This window comes from Strigops habroptila, chromosome 4 (genome assembly GCF_004027225.2).
Source record: "Strigops habroptila isolate Jane chromosome 4, bStrHab1.2.pri, whole genome shotgun sequence".
NCBI classification, from domain to species: Eukaryota; Metazoa; Chordata; class Aves; order Psittaciformes; family Psittacidae; genus Strigops; species Strigops habroptila.
Genome location: NC_046358.1, coordinates 63,812,432 through 63,833,501, shown reverse-complemented (window position 1 = coordinate 63,833,501; position 21,070 = coordinate 63,812,432). Strand labels below are relative to the sequence as shown.

At 37.8% G+C, this 21,070-nt stretch overlaps 1 protein-coding gene across 2 annotated transcripts in view; it reads left to right on the top strand.

Moving 5' to 3' along the window:
- The window catches only part of GAS2 (growth arrest specific 2), a 91,238-nt gene that overhangs the window by 19,223 nt on the left and 50,945 nt on the right, over positions 1-21,070 (top strand). For both annotated transcript variants that reach the window (XM_030481772.1, XM_030481773.1), the window contains exon 4: positions 16,193-16,334. In XM_030481772.1, the coding sequence (XP_030337632.1) occupies positions 16,193-16,334 (142 nt within the window). The remainder of the gene's footprint in view (positions 1-16,192; positions 16,335-21,070) is intronic.

Below are 21,070 nucleotides of genomic sequence, written 5' to 3'. Positions count from 1 at the left end.
CAACACATGTAAGAAGACATTAAAAACTAATATTGCATACACTGACTCATCAGTTGTTTGCCGTAATTCCTTAAATTCATATTGCAATACTCTACAGAATGGCAGAGGTTAAATCCTATTGCTTCTGGGTTAACTGCTTGTGCAATGTGTTTCTAGTCACTGTAGGTTTTGCAGTTTGTTTCTTAACAGGACTTCATCATTCTCTTTCTTATTAGGGAGGACTGAACTTTCTTCAGTTTTCAGGAACCCCCTAGGTCAGCATCACCCTTTTTTGAGTGTGGAATAAGCCAGGAAACTATAAACCAAAGAAGTTGTGCCTCCCAAAATATTGTGTTTTCCAAATCTGGAAGGAAGATGGTGGTATTGACATAAAGACTTCCTTTTTGTGTCATGTGGAGACACCTGTGGATGCTGGGGACATTTTTAGAAGAGTTAGGAAACTACTGGTAATGACTTGGGAATACAGCTTGAAGAAACTGAAAAGGAATTACAAGGTGTGTGATGCAAAAGCAAAGTCTTCTTTCCTTAAAAGTCAGAGGAAGGCAATGAAAGAGTAACTTTTTAGAAATGAAGGAGATGAGGTAGCTTTTTATGAGTGACTGTGTGAAGTTAGGATTCTTCAGTGCAGAAGGAGGTGGCATGGGGGCATATGATGGAACCTGCAGTATTGGAGATGGCATGGTAGGTGTTCAGTCTTACCTGTACAAAACACATGGGACATTGAATGAAGCTGGTAGAAACCAAACTGGTTTATGAACTGGTTGGAAATATCTTTCCAATGAGTGTTAAAATGTACCTGGATTTAAAAACACACTGAGTAAGGTAGTGGAAGAGAGATCTCTTGAAAGGCTGAATATACAGAAACCCCATCTAGGTGAGGAGGTCCCTTTAGCTTAAAATAGTCAGAGCTAGAGAAAGTACTGAAACGTATAATGTGTTTTCTATGGTCTCAAGTTCTTAGCTAGATACTCATGGCCAGTCTGCAGCTGGGTTAGGTGAACCTTTAGTTGGGCCCATAGGGTCACTCTTATGTTCTGTGCCTTATTGATTCTCAGGGATAAATCCCTTGCTGGTTGTGCAGGTGGATAGGGGCAAATCTATCCTTTCACAAGGGTCAAATTTCAAAGTAATTATTTTAAATTAAGTATGTACTTTTTCTTTCTGTCTAAAGATGCCTCTTTAGGGTGTTAGCAATCCCTGCAGTTAAAAATAGCACCTGAGTCGCATTGGGCTTTGGAATCTGTTATCCAGGGGGAGTAATGTGTGATTGAGAGCACTGGGGTTTGGCAGCTTCTGGTGCCATTTGCCTCATCTCTGCTCATTGGCATTCTGAGCTTAATGCCATAATAGGCACTTTTGGGTATCATCACAGATGCTCTGAATATGTCCTCCATCAACCTACCTCCCTAATCTTGTGATCTTTGATTTGTTAATCGTTCAGTAAGAAGTTATTGAAAACATTTCACTTTATAAGTGTGAAGCATTTAATAACTGTTCATTTCAAAGGATCTTATGCACGAGGTTCTTCTGCAAATCCAAGATGACTATAATCTTCATTGTTAAAGCAGCAAAACCATATTATTGTGAAAACATTGATGTTGTATCTGATCCATTGCTTCAGACAGACAAAGCTTTGAGTTTGAAATTGAAATTTTAGACAGGGAGGGCAGTATTAGACTGGTGTGACTCTAGGACATATTTATAAAGAAATAATTTTTTCCCCTTTCTGGAGATTTTTATGCTCATAAATAGATATAGTCATGTACATTTATAAAATGACAAGGGGATGACAGATATCAGTCTTAATAAATGCTCAAGATTTGCATGGTACTAAGTTGTTGGAACTACCTGTGCTGCTGCTGCTAATGATCTACTGTTTAGAAACTTCAGGCTTACTATTATAGCAGGAGTTATTCCATGAAAGTGATTCATGTCACAGGATGCTGTTTTATAATTTTCTCCCATTGGCTTGGATTTCATTTCTGTGCTCTCCTGGCAGTATTTTAATTTTCCTGACAGATAGTTAATTTAAGAATTTCACAGCTGTACAAACAAAGTCAGAGCATCAAGGCATATGCACTGTGCACAGAACCCACATTTGCTTGGGCTTAGTTTAGTAAGATCATGAATTAAGATTTTTAAAATAAACATAAATTGTGTTAATAATTATCACAATTTTAATAGACAGGGCATAGTAGTCTGCCCACCATCCTTGAAGGTGCAGATACATTTATGAACATTACACTGAAAACAGTGTTTTCATGGCAAATGAATGCAACCTGGCAAACAGGTTGAAGATGGATCATCCTCTTTCTCTACATTCTCAGAGGTTAATCAGCTAAATCTCATATGTCTTTTAGAAATACTTTGGAATAATGAACTGGAATCTCAAATTCAATCTCATCTTCAGGAAGCTAGGATCTAGATTAGATTTGGCCTATAAAAGAAATAGAAGTAAGTACAAAAGAAATCCAAATGCAAATATTTGATAACTCCTAGGATGTTTCATTCAAATATGCATTTAATTTTATTATTCCAGTGCGATCTGGCTTAATAAAGTTAAACTGAATGTGCAGTGAAACAAAACTGTTGCGTGGAAAGCAGAGAGTGAATTTTGTCCTTGGATGTGCACATGCACTTCCTTTGAAAGTAACCATGAAACAGCCATTTCTGCACACAACATTCAGGTATTTCCTAACCTTAAGAGGTTCTGCCCACATCTTACTCCTAGTCCTAGTATCTGAAGTGTACTTTACAGTTGTTCCATATCCAAAGCTTTCACTTGCTCCTGGGAACTGTACTTGTACTTGGTGGGTGTAGATCACTGTCACAGCATTGGCTTCTGAGAGTCATGCAGCTTTGCCTAAAATGAGATTTTTTGGCCTTGTGAATGCACTTTCAGAGTCACATTATGCATGTTGAGAGTTAGAATTAAGAGATCTAAACTGTTGTTTGCGATGGAAGTTTTTTTGCCCTTAGTTAAGTTTAATATTGAAGTTGCATCTCAGTTCAGCAGTTTCGCAACTGAAAGCTCACAGTTTGTTTTAAATTCCAGGATGTTTTTGGTTCTAAAGACAGTTATATCTGTCTGTGGAAGTAGATGTAAAGGACTTGTGTCTTGACTTGTGAATTCTATTAACTACTTTGAGCACTTTGACTACATTATTGCTGTCCCATTTGATGAGCTGTGATTAGTATCAGGTAGTTCCTGTTTGGAAAATAAATTGATATTTAACTCCACTCATTTACAAGAAATATGAACACTCATGGTTCTCTAAATGTAAATAAGAGACAGACCTTTGTTTGTGAATCTACAGCTTCAAAGAGCATTGTGTCCCCTCTGCAATGGGGCCATAAGCAAATGTAGGAAAGCTGGTCTTCCTAAAGAAGAGAATCTGGACCAATGCTTTAGGATTTGAGTCATCTCCAAACCAGTGAGAGTCAGGATGGAGTAACAGCTCTGGGATTGCTCTAACGATTTATAAGAACAAAAGGTATATTTATGCTTGTTCTATCTTTTCAATCAATGATGTGAATGGAGAAGTTAGCAGAATCCTGGAGATTCATAAGGAGTAACAAGTGCCTATGAGTCTCCAAGGCATGCATCATCAAAGCAAGCCGAGTGTCTGGCAGCACTTTAGACATGAGGAAATTTTGTTTTAGAAAATCTTATGAATCTTCATTATGATTCATTATCACAGATAAAGTGATAAATGAACATGCTACTCTAACCCTCATTTGTAAGTAAGCCAGTAGGATCCATTCAAGTCTTGGACAAGGTGAGCCACTTGTACAGATACTGTAATGTTAAATTGTTATTTTGGTTTACAGAAGACCATACACATAAACTATGGAAGGTATAATATATATAATATATGTAACATGATGTTAGTGTATTTTCATAGAATCATAGAATTTCACCTAAACTGATTAATATCAAACCAGGTAGAGAACTAGGGAAATATTTGATACTTTCCCAAGGCAGCTAGCTTGGCTGGTGGACAGCAGGCAGGCTGTGCTTGGCAGAATTCAGGAGCTGATTTAAGATCGAACTAAACCTGAATAAAGTAGTAAAGACCACAGTATTTTTGAGGTCTTAAAAATTAGGAGGCTAGGAAAAAATTCTTGGGGCTGAATATTACCGTTTATAAAATCAACACTGAAGCTCTTTGAGCTTCACTTAACGGAGTTGTCAAAAAGTGGGTGTGCATTAAAATTATTCAGGATAGTAAAATGCAAAAAAATAGGCCAAACCAGATAACTTTCTTTTCCTTCTTCAAGTAGAAAAGGTCCCGCCCTAAGAAAGTCTTCCTCTTGACAAATGATTGAGGTGCTGTGCAATGAAAATTGGGAAGTTTATAATTTCCTTTTACTTGGTCTTCCTGAAATATAGTAATACTTTTTTGATTACTTACTGCACCAAAGTATTCTCAAGAACACAATTAACATTCCTAAACAGAATCAGATATGTGTGATTGCTATTAGGCCATCCGTAGGTACAATAGAGAGAATTACTTCAATGTTTTTTAAATTTGAAAAAGGTATAAATTTTCATGCCTGGAGGTGTAACTCAAGTTCAGGTGAAAAGGGCTAAGAATAAATTTTCTCTTTGGATGGTCTCTTCTATATTTTGTCTGCTTTGAAGTATCTTCCTTTGAGGTATGTGGATCTTGCTCTTTTTAGACCCTGGATGGCCAAGCTGAAAATCTGATCTAATCAACATAATGGTTTTATTTTTAATGTAGGCTTCAGTTTAGCAAAGTTACCTGTGTCTTGTAGATGGGATGGATTCCCAGCAAATACAGTATTCTGTAAGCTTGGTGCCTTGAGCCTGTCTGCCCAGGGTAAAGAATCCTCAGCTATAGCAGAGCCCTGTGCAGGTGCTCTCTGTAAGTTATAAATCTGAGTTTCCAGCTGAGAATTGCGTGAATGTGCTTAGGCTTTGAACAGATTCTTTGTGGTCTGGGGCAGCAATTTGCTTGTCTGCACACTTGTTCTTTCTGGAGACTTTTGTTTTGCAGAAGAAGCCAGTGGAGCCAATTTCTAATAATATACAATATAGATATGGCCCTCAGTTCCTTGGGAGGGGAAAAAAAAAATAAAAGTACAGCATTGTCTTTTGTAGTGGCAGACTGATGTGGATATGAAAGGAAAAGAATCATCTTGCAAAATGACTCACAAGTGCTAATCCATCTGGAAGAAATCATTTCCACAAGACTGTAAAGCTGTTTGTTAGAGAATTCCTTGTAGCTTTCTCAGACATGTCAATAGCTTGCTGAGCTCATGTTCAACTGGGTTGCTACCAGGTTTCTTGCAGATACTGTAAGATTTGCCTGCAGCAGGTCATGTGGACAAACCCAGTATGCCTCAGCAAATAATTCTTGCAGCTAAAGCTTTTCTGCTTGCAGGAGGATTGCATGGTAGGATAGAGTTTTGTGTCCCACCAGTCTGTAAAATGAGATTTCTGAACAAATTGAAACTATTATGTGGTTGTCTGCTTGGCACCTGCCAGATGAATACATTGAAGAAATTCTTAGAAGCTTTTAGGTACACTTTAAGCCTTGCACTGTGCTGGTGGCAAAGCCACCCAGTCCTGCAAGGAGCACCGAGACATCATGTCTCTCCAGATTGTTCTTCCCACTGATACTTCTTGTCCTAGGGAAAGTGTGGGTTGTTCCCTTGTTTGGGTGGAGCACAATTAATCTGTGTGAACTGGTCTTGCTCTCAACAGTGAACCTGAGGCAGGGATTCTCCTGCATACCCTCCCTCTGTTCCTACTTGACATTGCAGAAATAATCAGAATTTGCATCTCAAGGTAATTGTCATGGAAAAAAAAAAAAAAGTACTATTGAAGCAGTTAACTCTTTTTAGCTTCTGCTTTGGAAAATATCGTAATGAGTCAGACTGCAGATCAGGTAAAGAGAGAACCAAACTTTGATTTCTAATAATATCATTTTAACTAGAAGACGTCCAATTTCTTTCAGAGATTTAATCAACATTGGTTTTGTATGGAATACTAATACTTGGACACTTAATAAAATTTGTATTAAACCTGCAAGTTTTCATGACAATTTTACCATTACTTCAGTCTGGGTATTGCAAATTGGGATACCATATTTTCTGAGAAAAATACATAAACAGCCATTTTGAGATTTCCTGGATTTTCTCTTCTATGAAATGCGTTCTAACATTCCTATCTATTTCATTAAATCTTTAAAGCAAACTGTAAAAAATACTTGTTTTAGATCATACAATCATAGACTGGTTTGGATTGGAAGGGACCTTAAAGCTCATCCAGTTCCATCCCCCTGCAACGGGCAGGGACACGTTCCACTCGACCAGGCTGCTTCAAGCCCCATCCAACCTGGCCTTTGAACACTGCCAGGGATGGGGCAGCCACAGCTTCTCTGGGCAACCTGTGCCAGCGCCTCACCACCCTCACAGGGAAGAACTTCCTCGTAAGATCCCATCTCAATTTCCCCTCTGTCAGGTTAAAGCCATTCTCCCTTGTCCTGTCCCTACAGGCCCTTGTCCAAAGCCCCTCTCCAGGTTTTTTGTAGCCCCTTTAGGCACTGGAAGCTGCTTTAAGGTCTCCCCGGAGCCTTCTCTTCTCCAGGCTGAAAAAGCTCAGCTCTCTCAGCCTGTCTCCAGAGCAGAGCTGCTCCAGTCCTCAGAGCATCTCTGTGGCCTCCTCTGGACTCACTCCAACAGCTCCATGTCCCTCTTGTGTTGTTACCCCCGGAGCTGGACACAGGAGTGTGGGTATGGGATGGGGGTGGTGGTGGTGGGGGTAGCTTTCTATGGGGCTTTTTATTTTGGCTATTAGGAGTAGTCTGGAACAGAAAAGTAAGATTAGGAACTTGAATGGAAATTTACATATATTTTTAAAAGCTGAAGAAAATGTAGTTTAAACCAACTATCTTCAGCTTAATTGTGGAGTTCTTAGGTCAAACTTAGTAGTTTTTAGGGAATAATGAATAAGCAAGAACTACAGAATTCAGTCCATTTATCAACAATGAGTCTTGAACTTAAGATAATGAGCCAAATTTTCTGAAACAATGGGAATAGTGAATATACAGACATAAGCAATGACTGCAATGCAGCTGGAGAAAACAGAAGTCACTTGGCGGCATAGACACAAATTTATAGCTATCATAATTATGTCTAATTTTTTTATTTAAATAAGCATGTATTCCCATTTGAGCTTGCATATGTAAATTGGCCCCAAATACTTCAAGTATACAGTAAAGCTTTGCTCACAGCTTTAGAGGCTGATTTAAGGCTGGTTTGGAAATTTGACTGTATAGATTAACATTCCAACATGTTTTTCAAATAGCAATTTAAAACTCTAGGCCAGTTTAGAATTCCCAGGGCTCTGGCAGTTTCCTTGTGTTTTCTAATTGGCAGACTCACAGAAAATTAGATTCTTTATCATAAAGGCAAAGAGGCAGTTCTTAAAAAAGAACATACATGGCTTTGGAGAATCAGACCTACCTACAGTGAGTTACGTGTGAATGTTTTCAGCATCTGCATGAAAATCGCATCTTTGTTAAACATCTGCAAATCCAAAAAGCAAACATTTAAAGCATCCGAAAAAATCCTGACTTGCTTTAGACTGCATGGATCTTTATCACAGTCTTCCTTGACAGTTTGGAACTTATCTATCTCGCAGAAAGGGCTGGGAACCTCGCACTTCAAAAGGTGGCAAAGTGTGAGGTTGATCATTGAAAGAAGAACAGGAGGAAAAGAGGCATGACTGTAATACAGCAGTATACCTAGCATTTAGAATTATGACCTCAAGGAATGTGAATGGCTTCTTACATTTGTTAGTCAGACTGCCAGGGGAAGCTTATCCACTCTAATGCCATAGCTGAAAGAAATATGTTGATTATTTGAACTTTATTACACTGCACTGTAAGTGAAAGTACAGAAACATCTTTCAATATGAAATTTTAGAACCTTTAATGTGTTTGGATGGACTTCAGCTATTCAGATGTAAGTATTGTCCTCAGCTTGGGTTCTTCTTCAATGATTAAGGGGAAAAAGTGATTTTGAAGTTTGATTCTAAAATGAGTTGGTTTTGACAACGTTTAATATTTTTCGTATTTAACTTTGAGAGAACCATGTCCCCTTCAAGAATGTTTGATGAGATGATTGTTGGTTAAAAAGGTGCTTTTTGACATGTGTCCTATGAAACTCCACTCAGATTTTAATAGTTTATATCTCATTGAAAAATTGCTACTTAATGCATATAGTTGCCATGTTCATTCACAGGTCATGCTGTGTGACAGTGAAATAGCCACAAACAACTTATTGAAATGCAATCCTCCTGGTTTTCTCATTAAATTACAATATAAATGAGGGAAATTCAGAAACTATACTTCTTCAACTAACCCTACATTAATTCAGCTCTGGCTTCTGTGGTTGTGGTGGGGAAAAGCTCACAATCACGTATCAAAAATAAGGTGTAATTGTCCTCTGAAAGGGCAACTGTGAGAATTGCCCCATTCTGTTCTAATGGAATATTACCTAAGAATCTGTTATAAAATGCCAATTTTATTAATCCTCATCATAACATAAATTCTGAAAACTAGAGGTCTAAGGACAAAGGATTTATTGCATGGGAATGAACTACTGAATCCCAGGCTTTGCCTCTTGCATTTGTTTTCGGGAGCCCGGCCAGGAGGTCTTTGCCGTGACTTAGTAGCATAGCTCTGTTAGAGAGTTAGATGTCTGGAAGTTTTGAAGATTAATTTAAAGAATCTTCCCAAGATTTTGGACTACAGTGACTTAATTCGATCCTCAATTACACAAATTGAGTGGGCAGGAACAGAGTCGGACATTTCTTTAAATGGGCTCTTTGTTGTCAGCTTCCCTTACAATCAGCTGTTGGAATAATCTCCCCAGGCAAGTGGTGGGCTCCCTAGTGTTGGATACTTTTAAGATTTGGCTAGACAGGCTGCTAGGACATCTAGTCTAGGTCATGTTTTGCCAAGAAAGGTTGGACCAGATCATCACTGAGGTCTCTTCCAACCTGATATTCTATGGCTATTTGTGCCTCACCTGCTCTCCAATGGAAGGTTCTTGGCTGTTGTTCTCTGTGTTATCCAGCTGCCCAACAGCCAGTCGCTCTTCAGTGGCCACCTGATTCTGGCAGACTTTGTGATTTCTGCCTCCATATGTTGAAATGGACATGTCTCTTCACTACATTTAAATTAGTTATTAGTCAAATAATCAAATGTGCTTAAACTGGTGAATGAAGCTTCTGCCTTGCCAAGTTTTGACATGATTTACTTCTGGGCCTCCCAGTTGTCTGGTGCATTGTATGTGAATTGAATCATCTCTTGTATTCCTTGGCCTTCTAACACTACTAGAAGTAGGAGTTGTAGTGTTTCAGTTAATTAATTTTTCATAACTGTTTTATTAACCACATCTTTTTCAGGATGATAACCAGTGTGTTCATTATTCTGCATGACCAGTAGAGCACTTAGAAGAACAAAGCCATGAATCAAATCTTAACTTTAAAAACTGTATGTTGTTAAATTAACCTTATTCTTCATCTAAGCTTGCTCTTAAGAATATAAAACTAATGCTATATGGAAGAAGTGGGAGACACATTCTACTTTGACGCTAACTGCATGGCTAAACCATTAACTTAGCTATTTTGACATTGTAGTTTATATGTTGATATAAAGCCTTGATGATGTTATTTTTATTTCCGTATCATAGATCTGTTAGGTATTCCAAAGAGATCACAAATGCTTTCCTAGAACCTAGGAAGTTGATAATGAGTGACTTCTGGCTTTTGATCTCTGCAGTGATTATGTAGGGTAAAAATCTAAGCAACAGATGATTTTTAAACTTGAAATCCAACCTGCTATTCCATTAAATGGTCTTTCTCTACAGTACTTAATATGACAGTGCAAAGACTGTATTTCACTGAAGGACAATGTTTCGCCAGTTGTTAAATGAATTGCCTAGGGATGCTTTATTTGTTGCAAGAGTCATGTCATTTTTCATTCACCTGGAAGCTGTTCCTGGTTTTCTGTGTGTTGAAAAGCTTGGCAATTTTGACTGATGTCTCCTAAGCCTTCAAAATTTCCATGTTGAGTTTTTGTTTTGAAAATTTTCCTGGATTTCAACTTTTACTGAAGCTTTGGGAGGGTTGAGGGGGGCCACAGTATTTTTTTCTTAGGTTTTTTTTTTTTTTTTTTTTTTTTTGCAGTGGGAAATGCTTAATTGTAAATTCCGTGCATGTATTTCCATATGCAGAGTTCCTTCTATCCATTTTGAATATTAATTTAGCAGATTCTCTTAGTTGTTGCTCCAGTATTTATATTTGGAAAGCATTCTCTCCCATAGTAAATGGGAGAGGGAGAAAACAAAACTGGGTCCACCTTGCCCAGGAGTAGTTACTTTACCTTGTGGGTATTACAGTTTCATTTATTTAATGTCTAATTCATACTTGTCTATATTTTATGGCTATTGACTAAACCTGAATTTTGGCACTGCAAAGCAGGCTAAGGTAAGCCTAATTTTCCTTTGCTGAAATCAGTGCCTGGGACACTACTTCTGTGATTTATAAATAGCATCTGAAACTTTTTATGTTTGAGTTGATGAAGAATTAGGAATAGCGACTAAGTTGACTGTATTGTCACTTTGTGGTGAGATGAATTGCAACAGCTCAATAAGAGTAATTTCTGGTAGCAATGAGCTTCAGTTCTCTTACGTTCAACAAATTAATAAAAGACTGGCAGAAAAAAATCATGTTTATAAAGAAGATTGTGGCAGAACTTCTCTTTGGTATTCACTATCCTAATGAGCTAATTTTATAAGGAGGAAGAGGGCTTTTCTAAAAATAGCTGAGCAAAATGAGGGAAGAATTGAAGAAGAAAAAGAATAGCTTTGCAGTCAATAGCAAAAGGCAAGTAGTAAAGGCAAAATTGTAAAAAGTTCTGAAACAGATATGTGTTTTTCTAGCTGATATACTCACATTTCAGTATGAATTTGTGCTCACATGGCACTAAATAGCCACACGAGAGACACCACTACAGTCAGGTACTGCAGTCTCCACAGAGTAATTTTTTCCGCCATTTTGGTTAATGTAGGACATCAGGTGATAAAAGCAAATTTTTCCTATCAGAGAATCAAATAGGTTGGGAAAGACCTTGAAGATCATAAAGTCCAACTATTACCCCAGGACTGCCAAGTCCACCACTAAACCATGTCAAACCTATGAGTGCCTACCTAACTGTAACCCTCTTCCATAACATAGAACATTGCCAATCTTTTTCCTTTTATTCAAGTGCAAATGACTATTCAAAAATTTGTGAAATCATAGAATCACAGACTGGTTTGGGTTGGAAGGGACCTTAAAGCTCATCCAGTTCCAATCCCCTGCCATGGGCAGGGACACCTTCCACTAGAGCAGGTTGCTCCAAGCCCCGTCCAGCCTGGCCTTGAACGCTGCCAGGGATGGGGCAGCCACAGCTTCTCTGGGCAACCTGTGCCAGCGCCTCACCACCCTCACAGGGAAGAATTTCTTCCTAATATCATCTGTTCGAAGAAGGAAGTATGATTAGTAATCTTCACAATGTGGCTCAAGTCTGCTATAAAAAAAGGGGGCTTTAACAAGTGTTTGTGGTCCCTCATTTTGGAAAAACAGTACAAAAATTATATTTTTCCATGTGATTTCAGAGCATGGGTGTAAGAGAGTCCCTTTTGGGTCTCGAGGTGAACCTGACAGCATTTTTCCAGGATTGCATCATATGTTTCACTCACACTTTCACATCCTGCATTAAACCCCATACACACACATCAACAAGACAAGATTGTAAAAGGAGTGTGACTGGGGAATTGTTTTCATGCTATTTGATAGGAGTAATTGCAGGCACTGCTGTTTCAAAGCAACTGCGGTTATACTATGTCAACAAAACTCACTTTTGACATATGGAAACCTAATTACTTCAGAATGATCTGTTAGAAAGCACTTGTGAGATAGTCAGGCCATTTATACAAATCAGTAAAAAATGTTTGCCCGTGAAACCTTTCTTAAGTAAGAGCTTTCATGTGTTATAGGTTGAAAGTTACTGTGACAGTTTTGGAAATATTAAAAAAGTAGACTTCTATTTAAAAGGTGGGAGGGAAATTTATTAGGTGATAAGAAAATATGAGTGTTTCACTATGATTTCTGTGATAAAACTGATTGTGCTATTGTTGAATGGAGAAGAGAGGGTTTCTTTTGCTGTTCTCTTCAGCAAGACCCTAATATTGTGGGAAATGGGATGAAATGTAGTATGCTATGTTTTAGTGAGAGCATGTGAGGCCAGGGATATTTATGTGTGTAGTATTTGTTTCATAAAATGACTTAGAGCTTTTATTTTTTCTTTTCCTCAAATAATGTAAGCTTTTTTCCTTCTGTAGTCTAGGACAAGCCTTATTTTTATATTGGGAGTTTCACTTCTGAGTGGTTTAGGGCACCCATTGATCAGACAATGTTTCTGTCACTATGAAACAAGAGAATGTCACAAGTTTGCTTAGTTAAGTTGGGTAGTTCTGTACCTTGACTCTTCCTATTTGCTGTCAGTAGCCATTACTACCAAAATGTATTTCTAAAAGACAAATTAACCTTTAAAATTCTAAAAAAAATGTTGCAAGCTTCATGATTATCTGAGCTTCATGGTGAAGCTAGGTTGCCTGATGTGTTTAAAGATATATTGTAGTTGTCAAGCTGTAGAAATATAATTTATGGATAGCTTGCAAAGGTTGATTTGCTGACTCTAACTGCATAGATTTTTGACACGTAAACTCTCTGTTCTGAGTTGCTTTTTTTGAAAGCATTTCTATAGTCAGTCAGTATGATCTACCTAAATCAGAAAACATTTAGAAATCAGAAAATATTTAGAACCAGATTTATTCATATGTTAGTACTGGGGAGCAGCAGTGACCCAGGAGAAAACTAGTTGTCTGCATTCCTGCCAGGCATTGCAAAGCTTTCCCAATAGCCCCTTAAAAGAAAAGCAGAGCAGTTTCTCCCCAGTATCTCCTTGCTTCTGGCTGCTTTTGTACTGCTGAGGGCATCTGTGCCAAGGAGCAACTCCTGGTTTCCAGGACTGGTCTGACAATGTATTACTTCAAATACTCAAGTATTACGGGAAAAGAATTCCATTCTGTTTGATTTTAAGGGTGTTAAACTAGTTTACAACTGCTGGTAGTTTGGTTCTGTGAGAATATGAAGCAGTATGTTGTATATACAGTGGATGTTTTATGTATTTAGATTAAGATACAGTGCTATGAAATGGCACCTCTTTTGAATTTATTGACAAAATAGTCAGTTATAAACTAGCTATGTATTTCTGAATGGATTGAGTCCACTGAAACACTAAAAAACACAGAGTACTTGCTGTTAGGACCTGAGGGGACCAAAATACCCAAACAGTGATGACCAGTCTCACCTGGGACCTCAGCCTGCCCTCTATGCCCATGGCCTAGGAGCTACCTTTGTCCTTACCCCCACTTCTTGCCTGAGCCAAGCTGTGGACAGACCATCTCCAGCCTTCCTTTTTGCTGGCTGGGCTTTGTGGCTGAAGCCTCAGCTTCTGCTGTGGCCTTGTCTCTGGCCTTGTCTTCTGTTTATTGATCAAACATCCCTGGTAGTGTTCAGGCCAGGTTGGACGGGGCTTGGAAAAACCCGGTTTTGTGTCCCTGCCCATGGCAGGGGGTTGGAACTCACATGGGTTGGAACGAGACCATTCTGTCATTCTATGACACTAGACCTGACTTGTCACCTCATTTTGTCACAGGGCAGCTGCCTAAAGCTGTTATGCCACCAGCAATGCCTGACTTGGGTGCTCTGGGACTGCTCCATTGCCAGCGAGGGCTGCCACCACCTGTGCTGGGGTCACACTTAGCTCCTGGCTCATCTTCCTTCACAGAGCAACATAACTCTTCCTGCGCCCAGCCTGTTTCCCATCTTGCTCTATGCTGCTGTTAGCCAGTCAAACATCCCTGCCTATGCTGCGTGTTCCTCTCCTGCGCTGGAAGAAGTAAGGTCAAGTTAGACCTTCGCTAAGGAAATTATTTTCAGGAAGGAACTTCTTTTAGTTTTTTGCAATGTTTTGTGTAAGATTTTAGTAGAAAATCATGGAACAAAGGTCTTGTTTTGACAGCTTTTCTCCGAATGCAGACGGGACTAGCTGACCTTCCTCCCGCACTCTGCCAGAGAATTTTGTCTGTCTCCTTTTAACAGAAGTGGGTGCTCTTTTAAGGTTATTAGACTTGTCCAATTAAAGTCTCCTGAGGAAGGATGTAGGTGGGGCAGAGGTGCACAAATGCTGCATTACTTCTTCCTAAAGGCTGTAAGTCACAATTCAACATGTGAAGCACTCTGTGGAGTATAATGAGAATTTACCTCGGGGCACACAGATACTCATTGTTTCTTTGAAGACATTAGCATGATGTGAAAAGGGTGCTAGGCTAGAAATGTGTCTAGTGCTACCAGCTTTGGGTTTTATCCTTCCCTTTTGAAAAGAAAAAAAGAAAACAACAAAGCCCTGGTCTGTGAGGAACTGAGCACCCCCACCCCCAGAAGAATGGAAAGGGATTTAAAATACTGGGTCACAAGCTGCTTGTGTTCTGACGTGTAAGGTTGTTCCATATCTAGAGCGCCTTGGAAGAATTCAGGTTTCATTGTTTTTTATTTATTCTGGATTTAGTGAATAGCTGTCTTCATTTCCCTGCTTTCTCCTTCCTTTCTCTCCCTTGTTCTGCATAGTCCAGGAGGTGATGTGATGTCTGTGACACAAGGTTTACTTGTATTTTTTTAGAAAATACGATGTAAAACTGGTCAGTGTTTTCTGCTAATACAATAAAGTATTACTATCTTCTCGTATTTGCGATTTATTTGGTTTATCAGGTATATAGAGGTGAGTAGTTCTATGCATCTAGGATACTCTATGCAATTACATTGCTGCTATCATGTGTCTAATACAAAATCCTATAGAAACTTTTTCTACACTTTCTACAGTTTAAATACTGACATTAGTATGCTACCAGCAGCTGTTGTAAAGGCAAGCTTACTCCTGTCTTCTTCCCTCTCAACATTTCCAAGAATTATTTTGGATTGTTAAAACCAGATTTTTGGACATAGATCTAGGAACTAATAGAGACACCATTTTCAGTTTTGTACCTCTTAGCTCACTTGCCATCAAGTAACTACTGACTCCAGAAGGAAATATTTCATAAAGCAGCACATTCAAATGGCTTGGGGTCTGAATTCTTCCATGGTTTAGATGTTTCTAAAGTTGGGTAGTAACAATGCTTCATTCTTCAATTCTTTCTTCATTTTGCCCTGGATGATGGCTACTTTTCATTTGAGGAAAAGAAACCATGAATGAGAACTAAATGCTAAAGTATTTTTTTACATGTCTCAGTAAATGTACCAATGCAAGCAAAAAGCTTGGTGTAATTACTCTGTTTGCTTCAGATACCGATAGGCTATATCAGTAGCATCTCCTCTAATATCAAAATCATGTAAATGAACTACTCTGGAACAAGTTGATCCCGTCTCCATGTTAGACTTTGATCTCATGGCTATTAGATTGCACTTCTTGTTGTGGATAGGGGGCATCCGTGTGTTATTAAATAGGAGACTGTGACCTTTCTGAAGTGTTTATGGTCTTTAGGCCTCAAGACCTATTGCTTTAGACTATGATTCTCTCCTAATGTAGATCTGAAACTAATTCACCCTTAATTTTGGGAAAGTTCAGTTCCAAGTTTAAAGTCTGTATTTATAAAGTTTTATTTTATTTTTTTTTATTCAGTGAACTGGACCAAACACTAATTCCCAAATTTGTAGTTGCTAATATTCTGAAGAAGTTGCTAATATTTATTCAGCCTATCATGATACTTTTGAAAAGACTGTGGTTGACAACTTCATCACTTCTCATTCTTCTTTGCTTGCAGTTCTTTAATGGACAAGGAAATATGTTGGTGGCAGTCACCCATCTGTACAAAATCTGCATATTGATTTCATAATACTTAAGTATTGCCAGGTCTAGTGGAAGGTGTCCCTGCCACGGCAGGAGGGTGGAACTGGATGACCTCTAAGGTTCCTTCAACGCAAACCATTATAGAGTTCTATGATTATGCTAACATGTATCATTTATCTAAATAGAGAACTTCTGTTTTTCAGACCTTACCAGTACGGAAGATTCCATGCAAATCCAATGCTCCTTCAGGGTCTTTTTTTGCACGGGACAACACAGCAAATTTCTTATCCTGGTGCAGAGATGTAGGGGTGGATGATACCTGCTTGTTTGAATCCGAAGGTTTGGGTATGTATTTGTTTATATAGTAGTTGGTAATTTTAAATAACTTTTGTGTTTTGCCTTCAAAGACCGAATGCCTCTCTTGCTAGAGCCTGGCTCCAAATCTGACCTATGTCCAACTATGTTAATTCTGCCCCTTATCTGAAGCATGAACGAATAAAGTACACATCCCCTGAAATTCATAAGTCCATGAGACAAAAAAATCTTGCTATGATTTCTTGCACACAGATGATTTTTCATCCTATGCCCACTTTTTTTGACTATGGAATGCAGTTCCTTAGTTGGAGGTATAGGGTGGTGTATTTCTGTTTCAGGAGAGTAGGCTGTAAGTGCAGGCTCAGTTTTGGCTACAGACATTTAGCTATTCATGGAGCTTCAGTGGGTTGTGCAGGAGGCAAAAATATAGGAAATCTTTTTCCTATACTGACCTTTTTTCCACCAGATTCCCTTGTGCAGCTCTGGGTGAAAATTATCCACCAGTAGTGCTTCAGAGTGTTCCAGAAAAGAATTGGACTGCTTTAGGAAATCACTGTCCTAATACTACATGTTCTTCATTATTTTAACTTTTCTCTCTTCAAAGAAAATCTTACAGCAAGAGTTTTTAGCCAAATGTCATTAAATGAAGAGAATCGAATGTTTGTTTGTTAGCTGAACTCAGATAAAAGTTCAAAGCAGTTGTGATGATAGCTCTATTTCTGTGGAAGACAAATGAACGCACTGTAGTGGATCAAAAGACTTCTTTGTTGCTTAAAAGGTCTTTGCCAGTTGAAGTTCTTATCTGTGTGATCTGTTCCCCTTCTTTTAGTGTCTTACTCTTCTAGCACAACTACTTCTGAAGCAATTTTTTTCTTCTCCATTTTTCTATTTTTCTTCAGTTTTCTGTTCTTGCATCCTGTGAGGGTTTTAAATTATTTTGTATGTCCAGGAGAAAATGCTTGGCAGAAGAGAAATTGGTATCAATCAAAAAGAGGAGGATATATGTATCATCTCTCTTTTGTTAATTAAATCTTCAAGTTGAATTTTTTATTGGATGTGGTAAATCATGTGGAAGACAAACAGCAACTGTGTTTCCAAAGATTTGAAATAATGGAGTAATTGGACACTACCTAGAGACAAAGAAACTTGCAGACACAAGAATGAAGGAGACCCACACCTTCAATGTCTGCGATAAGCAGAAGAACCTGTGGTTAATAAAGCACTTGAATTAATTTATACTTTGTACTGCTATGGTAAATCCAGCAGTTTACCATTGTTCCAATAATAGGTTAACTGTGTAATTGAGAGCATATTGTATAAGGAATTTGCTTGTGCATTGTTAAGAAAAAAGATCTTGTTTAGAGATGGAACTGGCATAGCTGAAATACCGACATTCTCTGGATAAGTTAATTTTTACACATACACAGTGCTTTGCCTGCCACAGTAGAACATGGAGAGCAAATGTGCCTGGAAAGTTGATGTTCAATATGAACATCATCTTCTCTCAGAAAACTGAAATGAAATACGCACAAATGCATGTTGTGCTCTATTAGGTTTATTTGATTAGTGACTGACTTTCTTGTCTGATTGAAACTAGGTTCTGTTGTCTTCCTTCTCCAAGTGCTACTGTTTATGTACTTGTTGAAAAGACTTACAGTGCTGGAAGTACGATTAGGACTTGACAATATTTTGACTTGTTTTTCTGAAGTTGAGAAGGGGATAGTGACCATGACATTTCTAAAAATGATAAAAATAGAACCTCCTCTTCTCCCTCTGTTTGTGCTAGAACTTGTAAAAGTGTTGATTTCACTTGAGGATTTTCTTCTGAATTATAAAGAATGATGAATCATAACAGTTGCCAATGTAAAGCTTTTATGTTCCTCTCTCTCCCACAAATCACTTGTCCACTGCATAGGGAATAAAATTTCAGCAAAGGTAAGTAATATTTCTAGTGAGAAATGTGTGTGAATGATATCTAAGTGTTGGCACTGCCTCATGGAATTCTGCTGTATTTTTTTTATAATAAATAATTGTGGTGAAATTATGGTTACAGAGGTAACTGGTTTTTGTGTTTCCTTGTGATTTTTCTCCATGGCTCGTAAACTGTACTGATGTGTAAATTGCTAGTGATAAAGCAGTAGCTTTGGTCTATGTTGAGGAAGCTCACTGTGTTCATGTTCTTAATTGACTTGATTTTTACCCTTCTTTTATATTCTATTCCTGCCTTATGGATGTAAATACTGTATTATTTAATTAGATGCAAATAGTACTGGTTTCTTCATGCCATATTATCTCATAAAACATTCCTGAGGCCTTTTTCCAGCAAATTTGTGTTCTAACATTATAAGAGCAATTTTGAAGATTTATTGCACTGAAACATATTAATGATGCATTGTGAGACTACTGATTTAAAACAAAAAAGTCCCAAGCCTATTCAGAGGTCAGCAAAATTAGATATGTACTAACTAAGAAATGAACTGCTATTATTTCTCATTACGAAAAATATATTCTCATCCTGATGGGTTCTGAAGCCTTGGAAATCATATAGCTGCACACAAATGCTTCCAACACTCCCACTTTTTTAGCGTTCAGACTAAGCATGGGTTCAAATGCTTTCTTGGATTTGGGCTATTCAGCTGAGCTAAACAAGGAAATGGGATCAAAGACTTTGTTCAAAATAAATAGAAGGGAAAAATACAAGTGGTGTTTGCTGTGCTGGTAGATAAAATTATGCCTTCTAATCAGTAGCGTTACTTTAAGGGTCCTTGAAAGAGATCAGTAAAGAGCTCAGAAGTTTAAAAACAATGCAGTTAAGAGACTACTGACTATAAGTTAGTAGTGCAATAGGATGTATTTTTTCTTGCTGAATGTTATGATGCTTTAATGTAGATTAAAATAAAAACAAATTAGAAATACAGTTTTCTGTAAAGATTTATAAGACAGCCAGAGCTGACTGGTAGCAGTCTGTGTCTTGTCCTTTGAACTTAGCTTATTGCAGAGACATGGCACGAAAGTTTCAAGAGCTAATGCCCTTGCAAAGAAAAGGTGGATGGTGTACCTATTGTATCAGCTGCCAGAAGATAATAGTAACAACTATAGCAACACTATATGTAGGGATCATCTGCAAAAATAGAGGGAGACTCTGCATGTTCCCTGCACTCATTGACCAATTCAGTGTGCTTTTCATAATTTTTTTTTTTAGTTAGTGTATTTAAAGAAGAAGGAATAAGCTTTAATACCAAAAACTAGGATCCAGAGTCCAAACTTATATCATCTGGGAAAATCTGGAGATGCCTGTCTTTTGGCGTTCTCTGGATGTTTTAGAGGTCTAAATTTGTGCTGTATTTAAGACTTGGAATATGATGCATTATCTCTTTGCAGTCTAAGAAAAGTAATACTGTCTGTAACACCTCTGTTCGCATGCTATGTATATTTTGTAAGTTCCTCTTTGTAGGTTTTAGGGCAGCAGATCCAGGCAGCTATGGTAATACCATTTCTGGAAGCATTCTAGATGGAGATATTTGTAGTTATGGTGCTCAAGCCTGAAGAGTGTAATGCTCAAAGAAAACTATTCTTTGCCAAGTAGTAAGAACGGTAAGAGTTTCTATGGCTGCTTTACTTAACGTGAACTTAAAGCATGAAGTTATGAACTCTTTGTCGGTAACAGTGTTGTTGGATGATTATAGGATTTGGAAGCAATGAATATTCTGCATCTCTTCTATGAGAAAGAGTCCACCCATCAAGACAAGAGTTTGCTGCCAAGTGTGCCAGCATGCTAATGTGCGTCATGTGCTTTTGGAGTTGTTGGATGATAGTGTTGTATTAAGGTTTTGTGCTTGTGTGTTTTGTAACTGTGTGTGTACACACGGTATGTGACACAGTATTTGACACGGACTTCTTTTGGTGCAACTTTGTTGATTTAAGTTTAATGACAGGTTCCCTAACCAAAAGCATCTAGTGCCTTGGTCGAAATAATTGACTTAAACACAAACATTTCTGGTTCCTATTCTGATGTGATGTTTTTAATTAAAAAAAAGAAAAACCAAACCCAAACCAAAACAATGACGCTCAAATGTTGATCAGTTAAAAATATTGTATACATAGGGGCAAATGATTTTTTTTAATTAATATTCTTGTTTATCTAATTTCCTTTTATAAATGTAAGTATTTTGACCATTCTTTCACAGTGACACATTTACAGCTTGTAACAGCATGTCGAATTTTACACGTAGTTGCATCAGAATAAGCCTTTGTCCTGCCTTTCACAGCATTTTACTAAACTTGTAATACAGTTTAATATGTCTTGTTTTGAGGATTATAGAACCATCCTGGACACTGTTATTACTATTGGATTACCATCTTAAGTTAATGAATTCCCATAAATTATTAATGTTTATATGATTTCTATATTCATTCTAGAATAATTCTTTACTATCTGTAGATTTACTGTGTTTGAAACCTAAATTCTTCTCAGATTTACGTAAGTGATAGTGCTGAAACAGGGGGTGGGAGAACACAACTCCTTGATTTAAGTATATCATAGTATAACTCTTGGATGCAGAAGTGAGGATATGTCTTGAATATGAAAAGGAGAAAGGCAATATAAAGAGGGATCATGGGATCAAGCTTTTGAAAAACTTCCTAAACATATTGAATTCTGATGGCAATTGGAAGCCTATGATGGTAAGTATTAAGCCCCTTTGGAAAATCTCTTCACTTTCAGTGAGCTAAAAAATGCTTCAGAAATGTGAACAGTAGATAGGAAA